The sequence below is a fragment of the Oryx dammah genome, unplaced genomic scaffold, assembly GCF_014754425.2.
Source record: "Oryx dammah isolate SB20612 unplaced genomic scaffold, SCBI_Odam_1.1 HiC_scaffold_4, whole genome shotgun sequence".
Lineage (NCBI taxonomy): Eukaryota > Metazoa > Chordata > Mammalia > Artiodactyla > Bovidae > Oryx > Oryx dammah.
Genome location: NW_024070188.1, coordinates 40,112,723 through 40,139,706, shown reverse-complemented (window position 1 = coordinate 40,139,706; position 26,984 = coordinate 40,112,723). Strand labels below are relative to the sequence as shown.

The 26,984-nt window shown below is 40.4% G+C and overlaps 1 protein-coding gene across 2 annotated transcripts in view; it reads left to right on the top strand.

Annotated features, from left to right (window-relative positions):
- Positions 1 to 26,984, top strand: part of KLHL32 (kelch like family member 32) — a 230,930-nt gene that overhangs the window by 114,638 nt on the left and 89,308 nt on the right. For both annotated transcript variants that reach the window (XM_040239146.1, XM_040239145.1), the window contains exon 5: positions 19,250 to 19,348. In XM_040239146.1, coding sequence (XP_040095080.1) covers positions 19,250 to 19,348 — 99 coding nt within the window. The remainder of the gene's footprint in view (positions 1 to 19,249; positions 19,349 to 26,984) is intronic.

Sequence of the window (26,984 nt, the reverse complement as noted above, 5' to 3'; positions counted from 1 at the left end):
AGCTATGATCATCCTAGATAGTATATTCAAAAGCAGAGATATTACTTTGCTGACTAAGTTCTGTCTAGTCAAGGCTATGGTTTTTCCTGTGGTCATGTATGGATGTGAGAGTTGGACTGTGAAGAAGGCTGAGCGCGAAGAATTGATGCTTTTGAACTGTGGTGTTGCAGAAGACTCTTGAGAGTCCCTTGGACTGCAAGGAGATCCAACCAGTCCATTCTGAAGGAGATCAACCCTGGGATTTCTTTGGAAGGAATGATGCTAAAGCTGAACCTCCATTACTTTGGCCACCTCATGCAAAGAGTTGACTCATAGGAAAAGACTCTGATGCTGGGAGGGATTGGGGGCAGGAGGAGAAGGGGACGACAGAGGATGAGATGGCTGGATGGCATCACGGACTTGATGGATGTGAGTCTGAGTGAACTCCGGAGTTGGTGATGGACAGGGAGGCCTGGTGTGCTGCGATTCATGGGGTCACAATGAGTTGGACACGACTGAGCGACTGAACTGAACTGAACTGAAAATAGAGTTCCAATTTTGGGCTTAGGGTTTTATAAACAAGTTTTTCACTTATTTACATGTCTGTCTTCCCACGTGGCTCAGGGGTAAATAGTCTGCTTGCCAATGCAGGAGACTCGGGTTCAATCCCTGGGTTAGGAAGATTCCCTGGAGAAGAAAATGGCAACCCACTCCAGTATTCTTGCCTAGAGGATCCCATGGACAGAGGAGCCTCGATGAGCTTCAGTCCATAGGGTTGCCAAGAGTCGGACACGACTGAGCCTGCACGCACACACATGTCCATCGGGGCATTCAGATATGCAGGATTGAGGGCAGTTCTTTGCATTTGGTGGCTGTCCTGTTCCTTGCCTGGCTACTGTCCAATAAAGGCCAATAGTATCCCCCTTCCTGGGACAACTAAAAATATCTATATGCATTTCCAAATTGCTACCTACAAGGTTGTACTGCCTGCTTTAAGAACCACGCTCATCTACTCTAAATCTTACATCTAGATCAAGATATCAAGGGAGAAAATCAGAAAACTGCATCTGAATTTTGAAGAATCTCTATTAACTTTTACTTTTTATGCAAAGTTTACAAAATACACTTATGTGGTATTAAAAGTATCACCAGGTAGGTCATTCAATGATAGTCATAATGTCTGAAGGAAATTTTCCATTAGATCTCAGGGCCTGGGGAATCTAGAGTTCATTTCAGTATTTTCATCTTTTTATCTTGTATTAGGCTACATTTTCTTTTTTTTATTTTAATGCTAGGAGGCTTAGAGCCGTATTTGCCGGCCATTATTAATAGTTATGAAGACATATATACATATATACACACACATATCTCCTCTCAGCATCACATTGTTTCCTATTTTCTCCTGGCTCGAGTTACATTTCTAATCTTTAAATGCTTGTATTGATGCCTCAGATCCTTCTGAAAATGAGTATATGTAAATAAGAAAAGTGAATAAAAACATTTAGGAGCTCTATCTGAAAATTTCTGGAATCCCAGGGGGTACTTTAATGTTATTTAGGCATGAATAAAGTGGTGCTACACCTTGTTAGTTCTGCCTCCAAGAATGAAGTGTCTCCAGAATCCCAGGTGGTTCTACAAATAAGCCATTCTGCTTGCTTCCTAAAATTTTTCCACCCCTATTTTCAGAACTAAAATTAAGAAGTGAGCTAATTTTATAAAGATAAATTACTATTTTTCATCTTTTGAAAATGAAAAAGATCACCCAGATGTTTACACAAACAAAGAATGAAAGTGAAAGGCCATATTCACTCAAATTCTCACTAACATACTGTATGTTATTTTTCTGTCCTTTCCCCCTGGCCTTCCCCCATCTCCTGAGTAATTTAATACAGATTTTTTGTGATTATAATTTAATGTCTTTTCTGGAATTAGATAAAAGTACATTTATCCATAAATTCATAGTATATGCTGCTTTATTGTAATACAGGTTTTTAAAATAGATTTGGATTATTTAAAATAAATTTGTACACCTGGAATCACTTGATCAAGAAGAACATATTTTTTTGAGAGTGCCTTCTGAAGTTTTGCAACAGCTGCTGTTGGATAGTGAATTTTATAAACTTCTTGTCTTAAAAAAGAATTCTTGAGCCCTCTGCTGGAAGCGTTTAGTATTTCTATTGAGTTAGTAATAGATGGGAGTTTTATAATTCTAAATGTAAGATTTTTTAAAAGAAAACAACCTGATAGCAAACATATGTGGGCTTCATGGTTAATTTCAAGATAAAAACCTAACTAGCCAAACAAAACTTTTGAGAAGATTTATATTGCAAGTTGATATTCCATTTGAGCGGAATAATCATGCAGACATTTCAAATGAAGGGTTAATTCAAATGTATTGAATGTTCTAAGTTAATTTGTGAATATTTTCTTTGTATCCTTTATAAAAAACCATTTGTAGTTTATCCTCAAACCTAGATCCATTAATTCAACAAATGGTTCATGAGCGCCTACTATGTGTTCAGGACTCACAAGATGTTAGGGTTATATTGATGGAAGTAATGCCGTGAATGCTTTCTCAAAGTGAGCTGAACAGTGAAATGACAGATCAACACACCACTGCATTTATTGGAAATGGAGCATGGTGAAGTATCTGAGAATGCTCAGTGCTCCAAAAGTTACACTAGTTCAGAGAGAAGAATGAATTATTGAGCTGGAGTACTTTATAGAGTACTACTTGCAGTTTACTTTGCAGGGAGAAAAGGTAGCCATTTGACATATGGTATTTGAATAGATGCAGCTCTTGAAAAATTGATTATAACCATGTATCCTTATGTTATCATATGTGTATCAGGGTAGAAACAGTTTGGCACAACCCATAGAATACAACCACTGACCTAGAGGGACTCAAGCATGATTCCAGCCTGTGGCAGCTTTAGAGAATTGTTGACTGAATTGCACCATAAGTATCAACTCCACTGACCATTGCTGGAAAAAGTTAGCATTTTCACTTCAAGTTCAGATTGCCAAATCTCAGCAGGATGCTCACCCTAGCCAGGCAGTGCTAATTTGTTTCCCTGGTAAATTTGCTTTCCTTCTCTTCCTGCTAAGTTTTTCTTTTCTTCTCTTTTCAAACCCTGTCGCCCTCTCACAACCCTGCCCTCATATACCACAAGGGAAATTCATCTTCCATTGAGAAACAGGCAGACAGGAAATACATCTTTTCACCATCGAATCCCCAGACTTCCCAGATTCTGTGCACTTATTCTGTGTATCCCCATCTTTTATGCTGGAAGAGACATCCTTGCTTTGTGAGAGGCTACTCCCTCCACGTAAGCTCTGGATCCTCCTTCCTCTTATCCTCTCAGACATCATTCCTGAATCCTCATGACTGCCTCTTCTGTCATCAGTTTCTTCTCCTCTGGCGTATTCCCACCAGTGTAAAAACATGCTATATTGTTCATCTTTCAAAAATCCCTTTCTTGTTTTTCTCTTCTCCTTCAACTACCATTAATTCCTCTGCTTTCCTTCACATCAGAACTTATGAAAAGAGTTGCATGAACTTACTCACTCTTCCTCATTTTTACTCCCTGTTCATTCATCAGGTCTGGAAGTTTCCATCTTCAGCATCCCGCTGAAACTGATCTGATAGTCACAGATATTGCTGGACTGATTGCTTCGTGTCCTCTCAGCTGCATTCAACACAGTTAACCTGCCTCTCCACTGAAGCCGTTTTGTGAATACACCACACTCTGTGGGTTCTTATTCTTATTCCCCCCAGCTCTCCTCCCCATCGTTCCTTTTCAAGTGTCTTTGCTTGTGCCTCCTTCCGTAGGCTCTGAGTTCCTCATGTGTCAAAACCCTCCTGTTTATATCTAAACAGCTTCCTCAATACTATCATCCAGACCCACGTTATTTGGTACAACGTTATGCTCTTGACTGCTAGTCCCCACTTGTACTCCAGACTAGAGATCAGCAAGCTTTTTCTGTGAGGGTTCAAATAATAAATAATTCAGCCTTTGCAGGCCATATCCAGCTCTGTTGCAACTACTCAACTCTGCTGTTATGGAATGAAAGAAGCCAGAGACAGATAAGTAAATAGATGAGCATGGCTATGTTCCAATAAAACTTTATTTATGGATGCTGAACTTTGAATTTCATATTTTTTTTACATTTGTTATTCAGTCACTCAGTCGTGTCTTTGTGACTTTGTGACCCCTTGGACTGCAGCACGCCAGGGTTCCCTGTCCATCACCATCTCCTGGAGCTTGCTTATACACATGTTCATTGGGTCAGTGATGCCATCCAACTATCTTGTCCTCTGTCATCCCCTTCTCCTTCTGCATTCAGTCTTTCCCAGCATCAGGGTCTTTTCCAGTGAGTCAGCCCTTTGCATGAGGTGGTCAAAGTATTGGAGCTTCAGCATCAATCCTTAAAATGAGTATTCAGGTCCAATTTCCTTTAGGATGGACTGCTTTGATCTCCTTGCAGTCCAAGGGGCTCTCAGGAGTCTTCTCCAACATCACAAGTCAAAAGCATCAATTCTTCGGCGCTCAGCCTTCTTTATAGTCCAACTCTACATCCATGCATTACTACTGGAAAGACCATAGCTTTGACCAGATGGACCTTTGTCGGCAGTGTCTCTGCTTTTTAATATGCTGTCTAGGTTTGTCATAGCTTTTCTTCCAAGGAGCAAGTGTCTTTTAATTTCATGGCTGCAGTCACCATCTGCTGTGATTTTAGAGCCCAAGAAAATAAAATCTGTCTGTGTTTCCATTGTTTCTCCATCTATTTGACATGAAGTAATGGGACCAGATGCCATGATCTTTGTTTTTTGAATGTTGAGTTTTAAGCCAACTTTTTCACTCTCCTCTTTCACTTTCATCAAGAGGCTCTTTAGATCCTCTTTGTTTTCTGCCATAAGTGTGGTGTCATCTGCATATCTGAGGTTATTGATATTTTTCCTGGGAATCTTGATTCCAGCTTGTGCTTTACCCAGCCTGGCATTTCACATGTATTCTGCATGTAAGTTAAATAAGCAGAGTGACAACATATAGCCTTGACATATTCCTTTCCCAGTTTTGAACCAGTCTGTTGGTCCATGTCCGGTTCTAACTGTTGCTTCTTGACCTGCATACAGGTTTTTCAGGAGGCAGGAAAGGTGGTCTGGTATTCTCATCTCTTTAAGAATTTTCAACAGTTTGTTGTGATCTATACAGTCAAAAGTTTTTGCATAGTCAACAAAGGAGTAGATGTTTTTCTGGAATTCTGCTTTTTCTGTGATCCAATGGGCCTCCCTGGTGGTTCGGATGGTAAAGCGTCTGCCTGCAATGCAGGAGACCCAGGTTCGATCCCTAGGTCAGGAAAATCTCCTGGAGAAGGAAATGGCAGCCCACTCCAGTACTGTTGCCTGGAAAATCCCATGAACGGAGGAGCCTGGTAGGCTACAATCCATGGGGTCGCTTGAGGTGGACACGACTGAGTGACTACTTAAATAAGTTAAACGGATGTTGGCAATTTGATCTCTCTCTGCCTTTTATAAATCCAACTTGAACATTTGGAAGTTCTTGGTTCATGTACTGTTGAAGCCTGGCTTGGAGAATTTTGAGCATTCCTTTGCCAGCATGTGAAATGAATTCTATTGTGCAGTAGTTTGAACATTGCCTTTCTTGGGGATTAGAATGAAAACTGACCTTTTCCAGTCCTACGGACACTCCCGAGTTTTCCATATTTGCTGGCATATTGAGTATAGCACTTCAACAGCATCATATTTTAAGATTTGATATAGCTCAGCTGGATATTTTTTTATATATCAGCATATTATTCATCTTTTCAAGTTTTCCAACCTATTTTAAAAAATTAAAAGCATTCTTAGGCATCAGCACCCTAAAATAAAATACTTAGGAAGAAATCTGTCAAAATATGAACAAGATCTGTGTGAGAAAAGTACAAAATTCTGATAGAAGAAATCAAAGGACTAAATAAATGGAAAGAGCTTCCGTGATTATGGATAGGATGATGTGACACTGTTAATACGTCACTCTCCCTTGCAGTCCTAATCATAATCCCAGTTAGTTGTTTTGTTGATATTGACAAGCTGTTCCTAAAAGTTCTATGGAGAGAGACACAGAACCCAGAGCCAACAGAACATTGAAGAAAAACGATTGGCTATGCTAAGTCGCTTCAGTCGTGTCCGACTCTGTGCGACCCCATAGATGGCAGCCCTCCAAGCTCCCCCGTCCCTGGGATTCTCCAGGCAAGAACACTGGAGTGGGTTGCCATTTCCTTCTCCAATGCATGAAAGTGAAAAGTGAAAAGGAAGTCACTCAGTCATGTCTGACTCTTCGCGACCCCATGGATTGCAGCCTACCAGGCTCCTCCATCCATGGGATTTTCTAGGCAAGAGTACTGGAGTGGGGTGCCATTGCCTTCTCCGAAAAACGATTGGAGGACTGACATTATCTGAATTCAAGTTACTATAAAGCAATAGTAATCAAGACACTGTGGTATTGGTTGGAAATAATAGATGAATAGATCAGTGGAACAGAATACAGAAACCAGAAATAGACCCAGATAGACACAGACAACTGATCTTTGAGAGAGGAGCAAAGACAATGCAATGGAGCAAAGACAGTCTTTTCACAAATGGTGCTGAAACAGCTGACATTCACATTCAAGAAAATGAGTCTAGCCAGACCTTACGCCCAAATAAAAATCAACTCGAAATGGATCACAGACCTAAATGTAAAATGTAAAACTATAAAGCTTCTAGAAGGTAACAGGAGAACACTTAGATGACTTTGGATATGGTGATGACTTTTTAGATATAATGCCAGAGGCATGACTTATGAAAAAAATAATTTGATAAGCTGTATTTCATTCAGATTACAACCTGCTCTGCAGAAGTTTTATCAAGAGAATGAGCATACAAGCCACAGATTGGGGGACAATGTTCACAGAAGATACATCTTACAAAATTAAACATATTCTTAATCATGCAGTCCAGTAGTCACACTGCTTGGTATTTCCCAAAGAAATTGAAAACTTAATATTCACACAGAAACACACATGCAGGTGTTTATAGCAGTTTTATTCATAATTTCTAAAAGTTGGAAGCAACCAGGACATCCTTCAGTGGACAAATGGATAACTGTGGTATATCTAGACAATGGAATATTATTTAGCACTAAAAAGAAATGGCCTATCAAACTATGAAAAGACCTGGAGAAAACTTAAGTGCTTACTGCTGAGTGAAAAAAGCCAATCTGAAAAGGCTACATACTTTGGGATTCCAACTATACGGCCTCCTGGAAAAGGCAAAGCTGTGAAGATAATACCTGCCTCCTGAGAAATCTGTCTGCTGGTGAAGAAGCAACAGTTAAACTGGACATGGAACAACAGACTGGTTCCAAATTGGGAATGGAGTAATTAAAGCTGTATGTTGTCACCCTGTTTATTTAACTTGTATGCAGAGTACTAGAAATGCTGGGCTAGATGAGGCACAAACTGGAATCAAGATTGCCAGGAGAAATATCAATAAGCTCAGATATGCAGATGACACCACCATTATGGCAGAAAGCGAAGAGGAACTAAAAAGCCTCTTGATGAAAGTGAAGAGGAGAGTGAAAAACTTTGCTTAAAACTCAGCATTCAGAAAATTAAGATCATGGCATCCAGTCCCATCACTTCATGGCAGATAGATGGGGAAACAGTGGAAACAGTGACAGGCTTTATTTTGGGGGGCTTAAAAATCACTGCAGATGGTGACAGCAGCCATGAAATTAAAAGACGCTTACTCTTTGGAAGAAAAGTTATGACCAACCTAGACAGTATATTAAAAAGCAGAGACATTACTTTGCCAACAAAGGTCCATCTAGTCAAAGCTATGGTTTTTCCAGTGGTCATGTATGGATGTGAGAGCTGGACTGTGAAGAAGGCTGAGCACTGAAGAATTGATGCTTTTGAACTGTGGTGTTGGAGAAGACTCTTGAGGGTCCCTTGGACTGCAAGGAGATCCAACCAGTCCATTCTGAAGGAGATCAACCCTGGGATTTCTTTGGAATGAATGATGCTAAAGCTGAAACTCCAGTACTTTGGCCACCTCATGTGAAGAGTTGACTCATTGGAAAAGACTCTGATGCTGGGAAGGATTGGGGGCAGGAGGAGAAGGGGACGACAGAGCATGAAATGGTCGGATGACATCACCGACTCAATGGACATTAGTCTGCGCAAGCTCCAGGAGTTTGTAATGGACAGGGAAGCCTGGCGTGCTGCAGTCCATGGGGTTGCAAAAAGTCGGACACAACTTACCAACTGAACTGAACTGATGGAGATAATAAGATTAGTGGTTGTCAGGGGTTCAGGGGAGGTACGGATGAGGAAGGCAGAGCACAGAGGATTTTTAGGGCAGTGAAAATACTGTGTTCTCACTCCAGATGTTCATCCAAACCCCAAACCAAGAGTGAACCCTAATATGAACTATGGAGTTTGGGTGCTAATACTGTGTTCGTATGGGTTCATTGATTGTAACAAATGTACCATCCTGGTGGGAACTGTTTGTAATGGGGGAGCTTATGCATATGCAGGATTAGGAAGTATATGGGACTCTGCTTTCTGCTCAATTTGTTGTGGGCCTAAGAGTGCTCTAAAAGATGAAGTTTATTAATGAATAAAATTTTTAAACTGCAAGTAAAAGTTTTGTCTTAAACCATTTTTTTTTTTCCTAGCTCACAGGCTAAAAAATGTATGTGAAAGAAGAATTGGGTCTGGGACTTACAGTTTGCTAACTAGACTCATATATTTCTGATTACTTGCTATCTCTGTTTGGATGACCAATAGCCATCCAGTAAGCCACACAGTGAACATATCTCCAAAATGGGACTTTTGCTATTTCCTTCAAATCTATTTCTTCCTTTGTTTTTACTCTTGCCAGTTGATGGTGCCTGCGTCTATCCTAGAGGCCAGAGCCTGGATTGTGAGTACTGTACAATGAGGGAGCTTGTTTGTCTTGTTCATGTTCATACCCAAAGTGCCGGGAAAGGTGCCTCGACAGTGCAGCACTCAGGAAAGATGTTTCTGTTTGAATGGGTGAATTTCTCCACCTTCAGTGTCTTCATTTGCCTTATGGGGTTAATATTTACCTTGCAGGAGTGAGAAGTGGGGAACAGTATAAGAAAGAGAGATAACATGTATGAACTTACCTCATATGGCAGCTGGCCCATGGTAGGCAATGTAAACATTAGAAATAGAAGTCATTATTTGGGAATAATTATTTTCAGTTCATGGAATTAACAACCATAATAATAGCACCTATATTTTTTTACCCTGTGAAACATGCCAGGGATTATTCTAAAATTTTTACCAGGATTATTCCATTTTATCCTTATACGTAGACTTTACAAAAGTAGGTAGTAGTCATCCCCCCTTTAAAAACATAATGACGCTAAAAACAGACATGTCAGTAACTTGCCTGTGTTGTGGCTCCTGAAGCCATACTTTTCCTTCCATTTCTTATAAAGCAAATGCAAGGACTTCCCCAAATGAACATGGAATTGAAGATTAATGAGGTATCTCTTCATGTGAAAAATTATTCTACAGCTTCCTTCAGTGACATGAAGCATTCCCCGCAAGTGCTCCTGCGGCATCCGGTGCCCACGCTGTCATAGCCTAAAGCATCATGGTTCCTTCTGGCTCTTTGCTTCTGTCTGTGCTCAGGCATCCAGCAGTGACATCATAGTAGCCAACTATAAATGAACCTTGGCGCCAGCCCTATTCTTTCTCCCAGAGACCTTCCATCTTTGGACGTCAGTATTTTAAAGTAATGTTTCTTTTTCCTTTGGCCATACTAGCATTATAAGAAACTAGCTCTGTATGGAAAAGCTCAGATTCATTCATAAAGCTTAATGGAATGAAACCTCCCAGGTTCATCACACTTGAAAGAGCACTGGTTATAAAAGTGAATCTTAATAATTAATTTGGCATTTCTTATAACCTGTAATGACCTTCATGTTTCATTATATTTAATTGCTGGGACTGCTTCTTTCTCTTGGAGTTAGAAACTCTTAAAAATTTGTTCTGCCTTTTCAAATAATTAGGCCATATTTTTAAAGTAATGTAAGTATATGTAATTCATCTTTACATCTTGTTAAATAATACATTTTGTTAATTTAAGCACAATAAAGAAAACTGTTGAAAGTGGCTATCTGACAGAATTATTGATCTTAGAGGTTTGAAATACCAGAACTGTGAAAATGGAAAAGGGGCCAAAAGAAAATGAGGCTTGCTCGCGCAGTCTGAGGGGACCAAGTATTTTGTGTAAAGAATTATTTCACAGCTTCATTGAAATGAAGCACCTCCAGCTGAGTGCTCCTACAGCACCCTGTGCCCACTACTATCTTAGCAGCTTAGTAATTCCATCTGATTCCTTTCCTCTCTCTACTTGAGCACCTAGCTTGAGTATTTAATCTGTCACCCTTTCATGTGTCCTAAAATAGGAAAGGAAGAATAAGGAGCAACAAATGTAGACTTTTAAAGTTTCATTAATGGTAATAAAATTTTTGTAGGGCAGCACAGAGTTTCCTAGTAATATAGTGGTGGTGGTGGTGGTTCAGTCACTAAGTCGTGTTCAACTCTTCGTGACCCCATGGACTATAGTCCATCAGGCTCTGTCCATGGGATTCCCCAGGCAAGAATACTGGAGTGGGTAGCCTTTCCCTTCGCCAGGGGATCTTCCTGGACCAGGGACTGAACCTGTGTCTCCTTCCTTGGCAGGTGGATTCTTTAGCACTGAGCCACTAGGGAAGTCCCAGTAATGTAGTAGTGGTGGCCTTATCTATTCCAAGATTTCTTCTTAGCATCTTAGGGACTATGCTTCTACTATCTGCTTATAACCTTAGAAACTTCTAATGAAGCAAATGAGACTGTGTAAACTTGTGAAGGAAAATAATAGAATCTCCAAGTGATTAGCACCATACTTTATTTTTTTTAACTAATATGTTTTTATTGTGGTTTTACCTTTGTGGTTTTAAGCATTTTTTCAAGATATTCTGAAAATCAAGTCTCATTTTCTCTTTTTTTGTATTCTAATAGATGGAAAAGTTGATTTCTTTTTCATAAATTGAAAATCAACTAGTATATTTAAGTGTTTGATATAAAGATCTTGTAGGAATTTGTACAAGTGTACTATGTTTGGAAGAAACCTACCTGACAAAATTTGAAACTTAAGGAATCAATAATCAAATCACAAATTCATCATACGGAACATCCAGCCCAAAGGTGACCTTTATTTGTACACACTGCTACTACTGTTAGTTGAAATGTCTGTTGTGTCCTTTTGTTTAACTCTTTCAACCAGATAATACTTGATTCGGATTAGCGTGTAACCAGGCTCTCTCATGGAGGCTTTTGACATCTTCTAACATTTTCTCCAGGACCTATATTTTTTACTCCTGTAAATTTATTTACTAAATAATTCCTGAGGTATTCTTCTAAGGTGTTCAACAGCAATGAACATGAAATAGGATGGACCCTGTCATCATAGTCTCATAGGTAAGACATAAAATAAGACACGCATACACACCTAATTGACTCAGGGCAAAAGCAGTCATGTGAAAAAGAAACATAATGGTTGACATTTATTGCAGATTTATGTAAGCTGATACTCTAAGAGTCGTGGCCTATACTTTGATTGTCTGCACAACGTCCATTCCCTGTCTCTTTTTTATATAAAATTCCAATTTAATTTGGGACAGTAGTGCATCTAGCTATGAAAACTCACTTTCCCAGGTTCTTTGACAGTTTTGAGTAGCCACATGAACTAGACTTGGCAGATGAAATGTAAATGGAAGTCTGTGTGGTAGTATTTTTAGGAAATCTGTTATTTCATAGTAAATAATATCAGCTGGCGTATTATTTCTATTCCTTTCCCTCTCACTTCTTTCTGCTTTGAGTGTAAATGCAATGCCTGGAGGTGTGGCAGCCTTTTTGTGACTATGAAACCACAGGCTAAAATTGGAGAAGTAAGAAATTGCAAGGAACCTGGTTTGTTGACACTCCAAGCTGCCTAATTTATGTTTCATGAGAAAGATAAGTCCCAAATTGTTTAAGCCATTTAGCTAACACAGCCATATACAGTTGTAATGACGTATATGCATTTTCTCAGTCTTGAAAACAATTTTTTGAGATAAGTATTATACTTTCATTGTATAAGTGAGGAAACAGAGGCAGAATTGAGTAGTTATCTCAATCTCATTCTGCCAGCTGGAATTTGAAGTCAGGTGGTGTGACCTGGAGCTCATAGTTTTAGTTCATTAGACATCTGTGATAATTTGGAGTCCCAGGAGATTAATCCCAGTTTCAGATTAAGGTGAAGGGAAATATTGCAAAGCTTTGTATAGGAAGTGGACTTCACTGAATCTTGACAAATGGGTAGGATTTTGATATAGAGGTTAAAGAAGTTAGGAGGGCAGTCAAAGTGGAGAAAAAGGTACTGCCTCTATGTGGAAGACAGTGGGCTATTGGCTTTAGCAAAGGAACCATAGGGTTGCAGAGTTGGAAGTTTTATAAATTAGGTTGGGGCCACATCATAAGAATTTCTGAATACAAAGACAAAAAGTTTGAACTTGTTATATTCATAAACTGGGGCCTAATTTATGGAGAACTACTGAATTTTGATTGGTGTCATTCGAATTAAGTGTTTCAGCAGAAATGTTTATGAACATTTCCCCCAATTATAGATACATCTAGAAAGTAGAATTCATACTTTATTATCCTTATTTATTATTTTTCTTTCTTAGAAATAAAGTGGCTGTCATAAAGATACTCTTCCTAATTTGGAAAATCCTTTTACTTTAATCTTAGGCGCCACCTTGTGGTTTAAAAAATCCTTAGCGTAATGGTTTTGAAAGAACTAAATTGATGGCAGTTTCCCACAGCTAGATCTTATGGTTCAAATTCTGTCTGTAGGAAGTCTGTTGAAGAACTTTATACAAAGCATTTTATGTATCCTTAATATCTGATAATTCAAAAGTTATTTACACTGTTTTATTCAATTTACTTGTTTTTATTTATAAATTCAAATTGTGATAATTTGCCATTTTTGCTATATTATACAGAAAAAATGTCCCAAAGAAACAAGTATAAAGAATAAGAAATGCGCTCATTTATTCTTATAAATAGTCTTAAGCCGCATCTGATTCTCACTTACATGAGAGCTTTCAAAAGTGCTTGTGTTCCTGTGTGCACAGCTGTTTGTTTGGTAAAGACCTTCATTGTTTGACTTCAGCATGTTCAGTTCTTTCAGACTACCTTATCCACAAACCCAGAAGTGAGTAATTTAAACATCTCCTGAAGCAAAAAATGAGGAAGATAGCTTTAAAGAACTGAGATACATTTTTTTGAAGATGCTAACTCACCTATTCATAAAGCAGGATAAAAGATCACACACCAAGACTTGCCATGGCTATTAAAGGCAGTCCCTACCAGTAGCACCTCCAAGAAGCAAGGTAAAGTGAGAGAAAAAAATAAAGAGAAGAAAAACAATAAGAAGGCAAAATTAAAAGGATGAAGAGACACTTGGTGATTTGGGAGAAGGAGCTGCAGAAGGAGAGGCAGGAACGCCTCGGGGGTCTGTTTGCTCCGTTAGTCCGAGCCCTGTCCTTCCAGAGCCCTGCCTCCCAGAGCCCTGCCAAGTGAGGACAGGGCTCATCTTGTAGCCTCTGCAGCCTCTCACCTCTCCCCAGTACTCTTCTTTAAGTTTCTGGCCTTGCATCCTGCCTGAGGATGTTGCTGGGACCTGGAGCCCCAGCCTCATTCCAGTTTGGAAGCCCTTTATTAGAGATTGTGCAGCTTCCCAGGTGGCGCTAGTAGCTAAGAACCCGCCTACCACTGCAAGAGACTAAGAAATGGGGGTTTGACCCCTGGGTCGTGAATATCCTCTGGAGGAGGGCGTGGCAGCCCACTCCAGTATTCTTGCCTGGAGAGTCCCATGGACGGAGGAGGCTGGCAGAGTACAGTGCGTGGGGTCACGAAGAGTCAGACACAACTGAGGGACTTAGCACACACACAGACTGCGCAGATCCACCCTGCTTAGATCAGCGGCCAGACGACACCTTGGCCTGAGTATTCAGGAGTGAGTGCCTCCTCCTGGCAGGGCAGGTGGACCCTTCACGCCTGAATTCTGATGTGGTAACTCTCGCTGGTGTCTTCAGAGACCACCGTCTTCAACCGTAGTTGTGGCTTTTACCTTGCTGCTTTGTCACACTGCCCAGGGACACCTGGACTACAGCCACGGGCCGCCTCTTATCCTCAGCTGATCACAGTGAAGGCAGAGCCTCAGCATTTGGGCCAGGGGTCAGCAGTGGATCTTTCCCCAGCTGACACGGACTAGCTTGCCACCAGCTGCAGGAAAGCTTTTGAAATGAGATTGTCTCCTCCCCAGCTAGGACTGTCCAGCTCCCCTCTTTCAAGTTCAGCCCTCTGTATTCTGTTACCTGGAGGTCAAGTGTGAGTGGGTGGCAGGGAAAGCATGTTCCACACGATGGCCTGTGAACAGGCAGCTCGTGCCCACCTGAGATCGCATCAGAACCTCTTTGAACAGTCTGAAGACACCCCACTTCTGCCTCCACCCAGGCAGGGGAGTATCACTGAGGAAAGAGGCAATGGCAGCCCAGTTGGGTGGCATTAGTGTTTTTCTGGACTACTTGGCTTTATGTATCCTGCATTTCTTAATCTTTTTTGTTATTCAGACATTGGTCTTATCCTCTATCTCATCTGGGCTAAGCTCCTCCAGTCTGATGATTGACTACCTGTGTCAAGCTCCCACTCTATTACTCTGTGTTCTGAACTGTCAGGGAACACCCTTCCCTCCTGTGGGTGGTCCTGGGGTGATCCTTCTTCCCATCTGACCCGCTTTGAGTGCCAGACTAGATGTGGGTGGGTATGCATTCCTGAAAGGCCTAAATGTAACCAGCATGTGCTCTGCAACACTTAACTTAGATAGATCTCCATTGTCATCTATCAGCTGACATGTGGGAGAGCCCTTCCTTCTACAGAAGGCCATTTTCACCCAGTTCTTCTAGACAACTGATAGATTGGCCATACTGTACACCGTGATGAGATCCAACCTTTGTTTTTCTGTCCAAACACAAATTCTCTGGAAAAATATATGCGGACAACCAGTCACCAATTAGCTACAGAACTGAATTAAAAAGACTTTAAGGGCTTCCCTGGTGACTTAGATGGTAAAGAATTTGCCTGCAATGCGGGAGACCCGGGTTTGATCCCTGGGTTGGGAAGATACCCTAGAGAAGGAAATAGCAACCCACTCCAGTATTCTTGCCTGGGATATCCCATGGACAGAGAGCCTGGCAGGCTACAGTCCATGGGGTTGCAAAGAGTTGGACACAACTGAGCGACTAATGTAAATAAATGTAAGTGGAGCTTGGAAATGCTGGTTGGGTTTCTATAAGTGAGACCCAGCTTTTCTGATAGGTTTGTTTGTTTGTTTGTTTTTCAAACCACTCCCTTTAAAATCACTTAGGGGCTTTCTGTGCTAAAGAATTTTTTTAGAGAAACTTATGTTGTAATGAGAGAAGAAAAAAAGAAACAAAGACAAAAAAACAATCCCAGTATGGGTTTCTCTTCTGAGGTTTCTCCAGGTGGCCCGCTGGACGTGTTACACGTGCTATGGAATATTCATCTTGTCTCTCTGTGATATCTGTCTTTGTGTTTGGCATCACCTAGCCTTAGAGGTTATCATGAATGCCAGTTGTGTGAAATAAGCGCAACTGACAGGATTTAAAGGCTAAGACTAACCTTTCTAATCCATCTATTCCCCATTCTGCGCCTTAGGCCATGCCTCTTCTGCAAGAATACACTACATCCTTGCTTCTGTGAAGAGAGCTGCAATAATTTCCTGAATGTCAGTCAAAGCCTTCTCCTTGAGGAGTTAGAAAAATTCAGGCTTTTCCCTCTGAATAGACAGGAAAGGAGCTGTAAAGAATTTTCAGAATAAGATGCATTTTGGTATTTTTGCCACACATGCTTAACTTTTTCACTTCTTTGATCATTGAGAAATAAAATGTATAGTCCTTTTCCCGCTTTCCTCTCATGTTAGGCTTATTAACAAAGTTAATTTTTAATTTAAAAACATATCTAGAGGACTTCCCTGACATTCCAGTGGTTGGGACTCCACGCTTCCACTGCAGGGGGGTGTGCAGGTTTTATCCCTGGTTGGAGAACTAAGATCCTGCATGCCGCCTGGTGTGGCCAGTAGTAAATGATAAATAGTTTTAAAAAATTTTTAAAAAGCATATCTAAAGATAAACTCTTCCCTGATAGCTCAATTAGTAAAGAATCTGCCTGCAATGCAGGAGACCCCGATTTAATTCCTGGGTTGGGAAGATCCCCTGGAGAAGGGACAGTCTACCCACTCCAATATTCTGGCCTGGAGAATTCCATAGACTGTATTTATAGTCCATGGGGTCGCAAAGAGTTGGACACAATTGAGCAACTTTCACTTTTCACTTTCAGAGATAAATTAATTCAATAAATTACTATAAGGTAAATTCATCAATGTTAAGTGACAGCTTTTTGTTTGTTATTGTTCTAAGTGCTAGGGGTACAAAATGGCTCAAGTTGTTACTCTCCTGGATCATGTATCCTATTGAGTGGAGGAACAGAAAATCATCAATGAGACAAATATGTAATATGTTAAGTGCTATGAAGAAGAATAAAGCAAAGAGATTGGGGATAGGGGTGATGGGGAGTGGGGTACTGTTTTACATAGGATGGTCAGAGAAGGCCTCTTAGGTAAGATGCTGTCTGGGCAGAGGTTTGAAGAGCATGAGGAGTGAGCCTCTCTGATATCTTGAGGAAGAGCAATCCAGGCAAAGAAAGCAGCTAGATGTAAACGCTAAGGTGCTCTGTGTATTCGAAAGGAACTTACATGGTATAGTGAACACTTTGGTCTTTTTCCAATGAGATAAAAAGTTGTTGGACATTCTGAATGAAAGAGTGACATGGTTACATTTCTGTTTTTAAAGAACCATTTGATTGATATTAAAAGCAGATCGAGGAGACAAAGGAGAAAGCAGTTCAACTAGTTAGGAGGCTGTTATATAGGAGACAGTAGGTTGGACTAGAGTGATAATGATGAAAGAGGTACTGAGTATGTTTGATTCTGGAACTATTTTGAAGTAGAGCTAACAGGAGTGGCTGATGGATCAGACGTGAGGTATGAGAAAAATAAGAGGAGTAAGAAATGACTCTGGGGTTTTAGTGTAAATAACTGAGTTGCTTTTTGCTGAAATGGCTGGATTGGGATAGGAGCAGGTTTGGTGGTTGGTGGAAAGGATGAAGAATTCAGTGTGGGGCACTTTCAGGTTGAGCTGCCCATTAGATACCCAAGTGGTGACACAGAATAGGTGGTTGAATATCAGTCTGAAGTTTAAGGGTAAGGTTGGGGCTGGAGAAACAAATTTGAATGTAATCAGTGTGTAGATAGTTTTAAAGCCATGGGATTATGTGAGGTCATCCACAGAGTTAGTAGAGAGAGGAAAGAAGAGATAGGGAGACTGAGCTCTGAGTATCTCCAATGCTTACAGTTTGGCAAGGAGATGGAAAGGCTCTGGTTATTGAAGTAGAAGAAACCGAGAGAGTGTGTTGTCCTAGGGGCAAGGGAAGAAATTGTCCAAGAAGAGGAGCAATCAGCTTTGCTAACTGCTGCTGGCTTGGGTAAGATTAAATATTGAGAAGTGGCTCTTGGATGTAGAAGTCACTGATAGCCTTGATGAGAACATTTTTAGAGGAACCATGGAAACAAAACTCAACAGGTATAGATTTGAAATAGAGCAGAGTAGAGCAAGCAATGGGGTTTTATATAGATAACTTCCCCTGAGGAGCTTTGTTATGATGGGAAGCATGAAGGGTCTTTGGGGTCAAGGGATGGGATTTTTATTTCTTAAGAGCTCGAATGGCATATTTATATGCTGATGAGAGTTATCGTCCAGTGGAAGAGAACAGCTGATGATATAGCAACGAGAGGGGAAGTATCAGGCAGAGAGAGATGGGATCTAGTGCCCAACTGCAGTGTGGAGGAGAACAGAATGTGCTGGAACAGATATGAGTAGGTGGGTTGGTAGATTTGTTAGTGGGAGCCTTTGGAAGATCATGAGGTTAGCATAAGAAGAGAGACAAGGAGTTGCAGGCTTGAGGAGAGAGGAGCATGCGAGAAGGAATAGAGGGAGAGAGCGAGCTGACTCCATCAGTGTTTTTCTGGCTTCACTGGGCACTGGAAGCCCCAGTGGGATTTGCCAAAACACCAGTTGCTGGCCTTTACTTGAAACTTTCTGATTCAGTTAGATCTGGGGAGGTGCCTATGAATTTGCAGTTTTCAGGATTTCCCAGGTAACGCTGATGCAGCTGGTTCAGAGACTAGACTTAAGGAACCACTGGGCTTGGGAAATGGGTGAGGAAGACTGGAGCAGCATTGCCGTCTTCTTGTGCCTGGCAGTCTTGGATGTAAAGTTAATTTAGTCAGCTTAGTTGTGTGTTTTTCTCCAGTCCTGTTTACCAGCTCAAGCGCTGGCAACTGTAGGCTCAAAGTTGGACCTAATTAGAAAAAAATGAAGAGTGCTATTGCCAGTATATCTGGGGCATTTTGCTTTCTCTCTGATGCCTTTCTATTCTAAAAATACTATTTCTACATCTTTTATTTGAAACAAAAAGGATTAGAGAATCAGAGATCGAGAAGGAAAAAAAATGAAAGCTTGTGGTTGAAGTTATTACAGGATTTAGAAGTAAAATGGAGTAATATCTACCTCTGGTTTTGTATTTCAAGGAGAAATGTAAGCCCTTTTCCCTAAAATACCTGTTAACTGTACTGTTTCTGCAATTTACTGAAGAAAAACATTCTGAAGTATATGTTGAAAAACTAAAATTCAATTCTTTTGTATTTACAAATGATATTCATCACAAACTGAATTTTAAGACTATTATATTGGTCTTTGCAAATGTTCATATCCTCCTGCAAAAATAAGTGGTTAAGTGTGGAGCTTTTTGCACAAGAAATGAGTATTGGAAATGAGAACTCAGCTGTTAGAATGAGGGCCACAGCTCATTAATCAGAACAGAAAAAAGGACTGACTTCCATAATAAGAAACAGTATTAATTCAGATGTAGTATGTTAAGGAGCAATTTAAATACAGTATATTTGCATATTAAGCAAGTTTTAAGTAACTGATTATTTTTTTTATTAAAAAAAAAAAAAAAACAGATTTTGTTGGAGCCAGGCGTGATCCAGGATGTGTTAGCAGCTGGCAGTCACCTACAGTTACTGGAGCTTCTCAATTTATGTTCTCACTATCTCATCCAGGTATGTAAGCTTGCATCCTGCTAGTATGCCCTGCACATTCCTCCCCCTGCAGTAACCCACCAGTTGGACTCCAGTGACAGATAAAGTACAAGAGGGGTGGGTGGGAGATGTGGCCTGTGGTGGTAGAATTTCTCCAGGACACGAGCTGAGGCTTCTAGGAGGGCAGCTGCAGCTCTCAGTGTCCTACCTCTGTCCCCAGCCCTCCCCGCCCACCCTAGGCCTCCACTCCCCTTGGGCAGCAGAGCAACTCAACAACCACAGACAAGGTTCACTGCTGGGGCCCTGGGAGATGACACTAGGAAGGGTCTTGATTTGAACCAATGCTGTCTGGTTGTGGAAATGCATGAAAAGTTGGACAGTCATTTCAGATTTCGGTAACAGTAGCTAACATATCATGACGTCATATGTAATTAATTGCTGCATGAACTTCTCGGGCAGTAAATTCTGGAGAAGTGATGAATGATCTGTGCATTTTTGCCCTGATTTGCTAAGGTTGCAGGAAAGGCTTTGCGAAGGCGGGGCGGGGGGAGAATAGCCCATCCACTGAGCACCTGCCACTTGCTCACTGATGCTTCACATTTGGCCCTCACAACAGGGTACACATTTTGATAGGTAAACAATCAAAGATTTGAAATAATCCCAGTTTGCCCATAGCTGGTGAGTGATAGGCCTTTCTGATTCCAAAGACCTTTTTTTCTTCTTGGATGAAAACCTTTTGTTTCAATAGGAAGACACGGGACATCTTAGGCAGGTAGTACGTCTATGAGTCTCTTATTTTGCAGAGAGTTAAGTACTAACCCCCTATCTTGAGATCCTCCAATTTATTCTACTAGTATGACTGTTAACTTGCATTTATTACAGGGTTATAACAACAGTGAAAGTAAATTTGAAAAATAATAAATCTACATAATTTAATTCTACTATCCTTGTGCACATGACATGTTATTAGTAAGTAGAAAAATCCTATTTTTTCTGCCTAATTATTTCCTTCCTAATAATTTCTCTAATTTTAAATATAGCCATTCTGTTACTCATTAGATACATTTCCAAAGCCCTTTCTCGTATATTATATTATTTCATCCCCCCAGCAACCTCAGGAAATAGGAACCAGTGCTCCCTAGGGAGACAGTGTAAGGAATGTCAGCCATGTTCAACTAAGGGGCAATTCCAATACAGCGGATAAGTTTTATCATTTTCTCAGCATATTTAATCTAATAGTAAATGTTTAAATGTTTTATCTTCTTTTCCTTCCGATTCCCCTCAGTATCATTGGGTGATATGGAATAGCTATTTTAATCCCTTTCTGCAAGTACCAAATGAGAAAAACATTGGTCATAAGACTTCAAATCTGTGTGTTCGATTTGTGAAATTGAAATTACTTTTATTTGACATTTTTACAACAAATATTACAACTTGTGCTTTCAGCAGCATCACCCGATTCACTTTTTCCCTGGTAGATAATAATTAATGATGTGTGTTGACAAAAGTTGGCTTATGGTGCTAGCTATCATGATGCATATTAAAATAGTGTGTATATACAGGTGTGTGTGTGTGTGTATGTGTATGTAAACTATAATTCTCTCTAAATAAGGATTCCAGATGAACATGGGACCTTCATGAGTATTCTTCTCTACCCATCAGATGAACCTGTCGAAATATTGGCTAACTTGTGTCACTTTGGAATTTTTAATTCTTGCAGTTCATTGCTCTGGAAAAAAAATGTAACTTGCATACAGATGTGTTTTCTGGATAGGTCATTTATTATTAGCCTGCTTGAGCAGGGGTTAAAAATTTCACTTTCTTTTCATTCATTCTCTTATGTGACTTTCCTTTTCTTTTTTATCTCTGATGTTACAAGATGTTCAACTTTTAGAAGGAAATTTGACTATAAGTGGATTAAAACCATTTGTGTACAGAAGCCTTCATTATGTCAGTCTTTTACAAATATATCCCCTGCCTCTCTTTTAGGATTATCAAATTACCAGAATGGGTCAGTCTGCTTTTATGCTTTGACAGAGTCAAATAACTATACCTATTTATGATTTTTTTGGTATTATTGCTTAACTAGTTTTTAATTTCCTATGGAATAATTTTATTGGGTATATAAAACATTTTCTGTTAAAATAAAAAATCTTTAGTGCTTTAACTGTAGTTAGAAATTAAGACCCAACACCAAAGTTAGTATATTCTCCATCCTTGTTTGGTGCTTGCCAAGTCACTTCAGTCGTGTCCAACTCTTTGCAACTCTATGGACTGTAACCCACCAGGGTCCTCTGTCCATGGGATTCTCTAGGCAAGAATACTGGAGTAGTCCTTGTTCGGTACAACAAGGAGTTTGTGAAGACATTTTCCTAAGATGCCTGGTATTATTTTGTTGTTCTCAGATTACCATTATTTCAGAGATATGAAGGGTAGACTTTGGCTTTGGTGCCTCCTCCTGTCCTCTAGGGCTCATTAAAAAGCATATACTAGGAGAAGTGCTAGGTGAACACTTCCAGAAACTCACTGCCCCACCCAAGCCACCCTGAGCCTCCCCAGCCATCAGCTGTTGTATTGACCTGAAGCTTCTTCGGCACATGCCTAGATGCTGCTGCTGCCCCCCAGCCAAGGGAAGGGACACTTTGAGGTCACTGTATGGGCTCTTTTCTCTTGCTTTTTCTCTGGCAGGCTGTTGAGGGCCAGGAGCCCACATCACAAAAGCAGTATCCCTCTCTATTAGGGAGGATAACCACGAATTAGCCTCTCAGGCTGTGAGGTCTTCCTTGTCCTGTGAGGTCTTCGCATATTCAGTTTTGGCCCCAGGCCCTCTCATTGGACCCCTCATTGAGAACACACATGATCTCAGTGCATGTTGGTGGGATTAACTGGTAGCGTGGCCGTGAAAACAGCTAACTTACTGAGGATGAGGTGGTTGCAAGGAGGAGTGGCTACTATAATAGCCCATCATCCCAAGATGAGGGATTTATAAACAACTCAAGTGTACATCCTTTCTCACTGCTTTGCAATGAAATTCTGTAGGATTCCATCCTGTATAGCCTGTCGTGTTATGTATTATTAATAAGCATGACCTGTCAGACTTACCTGCTATCTGAGTTCAGTCTCAAATGAAATGTGAATGTTTCTTTCCCTGTTCTGCCTTCTGCTGCTCTTTCTTACCCACTGTTCTCTTCTTAAAAATTTCATCAGAAGGTGAACCAGTTCACTAAAGAGCAATATTTATTTTAGAGTAGGCCCAGTAAAACATGTAAATTTTCTTATTTTTCAGAGTATGCATGTGTACACACATGTCAGTCACTATGTTAAATCTTATAAAGGAATCTCTGCAGACCATCCTCAGGACATGGGCTGTGAATAAAAGGATTCTGATGTGTCTGCTGATTTACTGAGTCCTTCAGATAAACATTACAAACTTTTTGAGTCCAGTGTTCCTAAACTTTGACTTTTCCTTGCCTTTTTAAAGTTAGCTTCTGAACATCTCTATCTAAGCATCACACAGGCAACTCAGATCCATCATGAGAAAACCTATCCTTTTCTCTCTTGGTGGTATCATTGATCTGTTAGTTGTCTAGAAATTTGGACAGAGTCTCAGAACCCCCTTTGTCATCACTGTATCCAATCAGTTATCAAGTTGCATTGATTCTACCTCCCAAATATCTCTCAGACGAGGTCCTTTTCTCCAGTGCCAGTTTTCTTACCTTTCTTTAGACTCTCACCATCACTGGCTACATGTTATGAACTCATAATTTCCTCCTAGGCGGTCTGCTTGTTTCTCACCTCTGTCTATACCAAACCATAGTCCCCAGAGCCATCATTATCTTTCACAGGAAAGAGAACCAACATTTATTGAGAGCCTATCTGTATTGAGTCTTTTGCACAGAGATTCCCATTTCTCCTCTGCTGAGCAACCCGTTAAGGCAGGTGAGTGTTCTTTTCTCTTCACAGATGGAGAAACTTAAAGTCAGAGCTAGGATGTTGATCTGGTTTGGAAAACTCTACTAGCTTCCCTAATGACCCTTTGGCCACATCATTTCACCTACAGAAACACTTAGCCTGGTCTCCAAGGCCAGGCCTGATCCTCCTGAGCCTCATATCTTGTCCTCAAGCCTTTCCTAGTCTGCTCTGTTCTGGACACTAAGGCCTTCCTCTCATGTTGGACCTTGACACTGGGAAGAAGAGCTAGGTGGTAGAGATCCTCAGCGGACAGGCAGCACCTTCAGTCATCACCTTCAGATTGTACCAAGGGTCAAGAGTAGGGAACACACACACACACACACACACGACCCTCCCCAAAACTCCCCTAGCATAAGATCAGGGGTACTGGCCACTGGATTTTGTGCTGTATCCTCTGAAAGTGATGTATTAAGAGATACACATGCTTTGCTGCAAATGACTTTTTTTGTAGTTAGCTTTGTAGATTTTGTACTCAAATAAAGGTTTGTAGATTTTGTACTCCCTCCCCAGGTGGCTCAGAGGTTAAAGCGTCTGCCTCCAATGCGGGAAACCCGGGTTCGATCCCTGGGTTGGGAAGATCCCCTGGAGAAGGAAATGGCAACCCACTCCAGTATTCTTGCCTGGAGAATCCCATGGACAGAAGAGCTTGGTAGGCTACAGTCTACGGGGTCACAAAGAGTCGGACAGGACTGAGTGACTTCACTTTCACTTTCAGTTTCATCCTATTATTTGATTAGTAAGTGATCTTTTGGTTTGCCAAGTATCAGCTCTTATTATGAAATGCAATTTAAAGAACTCTCACTAGACTTTCTGAATAAGACCACCAAAGTGGTGAATTAACTCCTTTTGATAGGAATATGCTTTTAGTATCTGCTCCTAGGCAGCAGGTGGCAGTGTGAATCCATCAGAATTCAGTAGTTAATTTAAAGCAAAAATCAGAAAAAATGAAAAGAAAAATTATTTATTTTGCTACATATTAGTCTTCTGACCTAATCAGTAAAAAAGTCATTATTCACACCACACTGGGCAATATGCATTGTAATTTTTAACAAATAATAGGAAACTGTTAATGTGTTCACAGGAAATACAGTTTTGTCTTGGGCTGCTGTGGTCATTTATCACCACACTTTGTGAAATCACTCATTTGTTCTAATTTGAATGTAAATGACTCTAAGGTTTTACAAATAAGGTGACAGACTCACATAAATGTAATTGCAGGGTTCATCTCCCTCTTTTTATATATCACTCATTAGGTTATGAATTAAATACATCGTATTAAACCAGGGGCATGTCCAATGATGATATTGTAATGGCAAATTACTCTATGCTATTAGAGGTGTATTTTTTATTCATGGACATTAATTTGTCATTAAGCGGCATTAGTTTAGCACTTTTATGGGGAAGACGTGACCTGAAAGAGGAGACGTGCTGCTGCGATGTGAGAGGCAAAGGGTAGGAGTGCTCTAGGTAGAGTATTTTATCACTACAAGGAAAACTGGGCTGGGGGTGTCCTTTTTTTAAATTTGTTTTGTTTTCTGTTTTTACAAGCATAAAAGAGCATTTCCCCAGTTTGAAGGGATTGTTCTGTTTACGAGGTCTTGGATCACCTCGTAAAGCGAAGCCAAAATTCTTACTATTAATCATTCAGAAACCAAGAATGTAAAGGGAGCAGGAGGGAGGAAGTGACTTCCTGCCCTAAATCTCCCTCCTCTGTGACTGATGCTTATTAGTCATCCCTTGTCTTCATTTTGTTTTACACTAAATGGGCTGCCGTGAGATTTAGTCATTTTCTCTCTTCAGTGAAGGTACAAAGGTTTAAAGAATGTTATTCTCCCATGAGGGTATTAGGAAGAATTCTGGGTATTCTGGTTTTTTTTTTTTTTTTTCATAAATGGTGATTTTTAGTGTTATTTTACTTAGAAATTATTTTTTCCCTTTCAACTTCAAGAAGCGCTGGATCCTTGAAATAACTTCACAGAAGCAGAAAGTATCTGAGTGCTGGTTTTGCATCACTTTCCTCATGGGCTAAACCGAACTGAACTGAAGTTGCTCAGTCATGTCCGACTCTTTGCGACCCCATAGACTGTAGCCTCCCAGGCTCCTCTGTCCATGGGATTCTCCAGGCAAGAATACTGGAGTGGATTGCCATTTCCTTCTCCAGGGGATCTTCCCAACCCAGGGCTCGAACCCGGGTGTCCCGCATTGTAGACAGACGCTTTACCGTCTGAGCCACCAGGGAAGTCCTCCTCATGGGCTAACGTGGCTGAAAGTGTCTTACCCACCCCAGTTATGCTGTGGGGCTCTTGAAAGCAGGAGTCATACCTGACGCCTCTTTATTTCTTACCCCCCTCCCTCCTATCACATCACAGGGGCTCAGGGTGTTTATTGGTCAGCTCAGGCTACCATAACAAAATACCACAGACCAGGTGACCTAAACAGACGTTTATTTCTCACAGTTCTGGAGGCAGGAAGTCTAAGGTCAGGTGCTAACATGGGTAGGCTCTGATGAGGGCTCTCTTCCTGTCTTGCACGTGGCCACCTTCTGGCTGTGTTCTCACATGACAGAGAGAGACCACAAGCTCTCTGGTATCTCTTCTTAGGAGAATACGGATCCCATCATGAGGGCCCCACCCTCATGACCTCATCTAAACCCAGCTGCCTCCCAAAGGCACACCTCCAAATACCATCACACTGGGGCTTAGAACTTAAACATACAAATTTTGGAAGGATGCAGTTCAATCCATAGCAGTGTGTACTATAAACTTCTCCTGCTTAAATATTGAAATTTTGTATTGTGGGAAGAAAATATGTTAATAAATAAGTCTTTTGTTACCCATTGAATACAGTTTTTTAAGTTGAAAGTACTTTATATGGGGATTGCGTTTAGCACTAAAGATCTTGCATATTTTACAGTATTTTAATAGATTATGATTTTTTAACTAAGTAATATGGCAATGACTTATAGGAGGTTATCTCTTCCAAACAATGTATTATTATAATTTTAATTATTAAATTAGCACTGTCTCCTAGATACATAATATATAGTCAGTGTTCTAAATGGAATAATTTATCCTCAAGGTTGAGAAGTTATAACTTACATTCTTTTTTCTCCACCACTGAACTATTTTTTCCTACATTAGATAAGACAGATGATTGTACCAACATATATATTTAATATGCCCCTAATCAAATATACTGTGTGCTGTTTCATAGTTCACTAGAGCTGATGCTTTTGTATTTGGAGAAAGTTAAAGTACGAATTTTGGAAAATACGTTACAGACAGTTTAATCGTTCAGATTTTTTTTTAAGTCAGTGCACATGATCAGAAAGGGTAGGAATGTATCAGCCTTCCTTAATCATTGCCAACTACTAATTATTTGTTGTAATCATGACTATTTGTTATCTGGCATGGGTAATCTAGACTGTCATATTTGCCAAATGTCATTAATATTTGGCTCTAAAATATATCATAAGTTTTCTAGTAGCCATTTAAGGATCCCAGTCAATTTTTTTCACATGCTATTTTGTTGGCTCTTTTTCCCTAAGCCCACTCCAACGGATGTCAGTGACAGTCCAAAGACATGCCGGCTGGCCAAGGAAGTCATTTTGTCATTTTAATTTGTTATATGGATAATCTAGAGTTCACTGTGTCTTCTTTGTGAGTTTTTAAGAAGAATGTCTTGA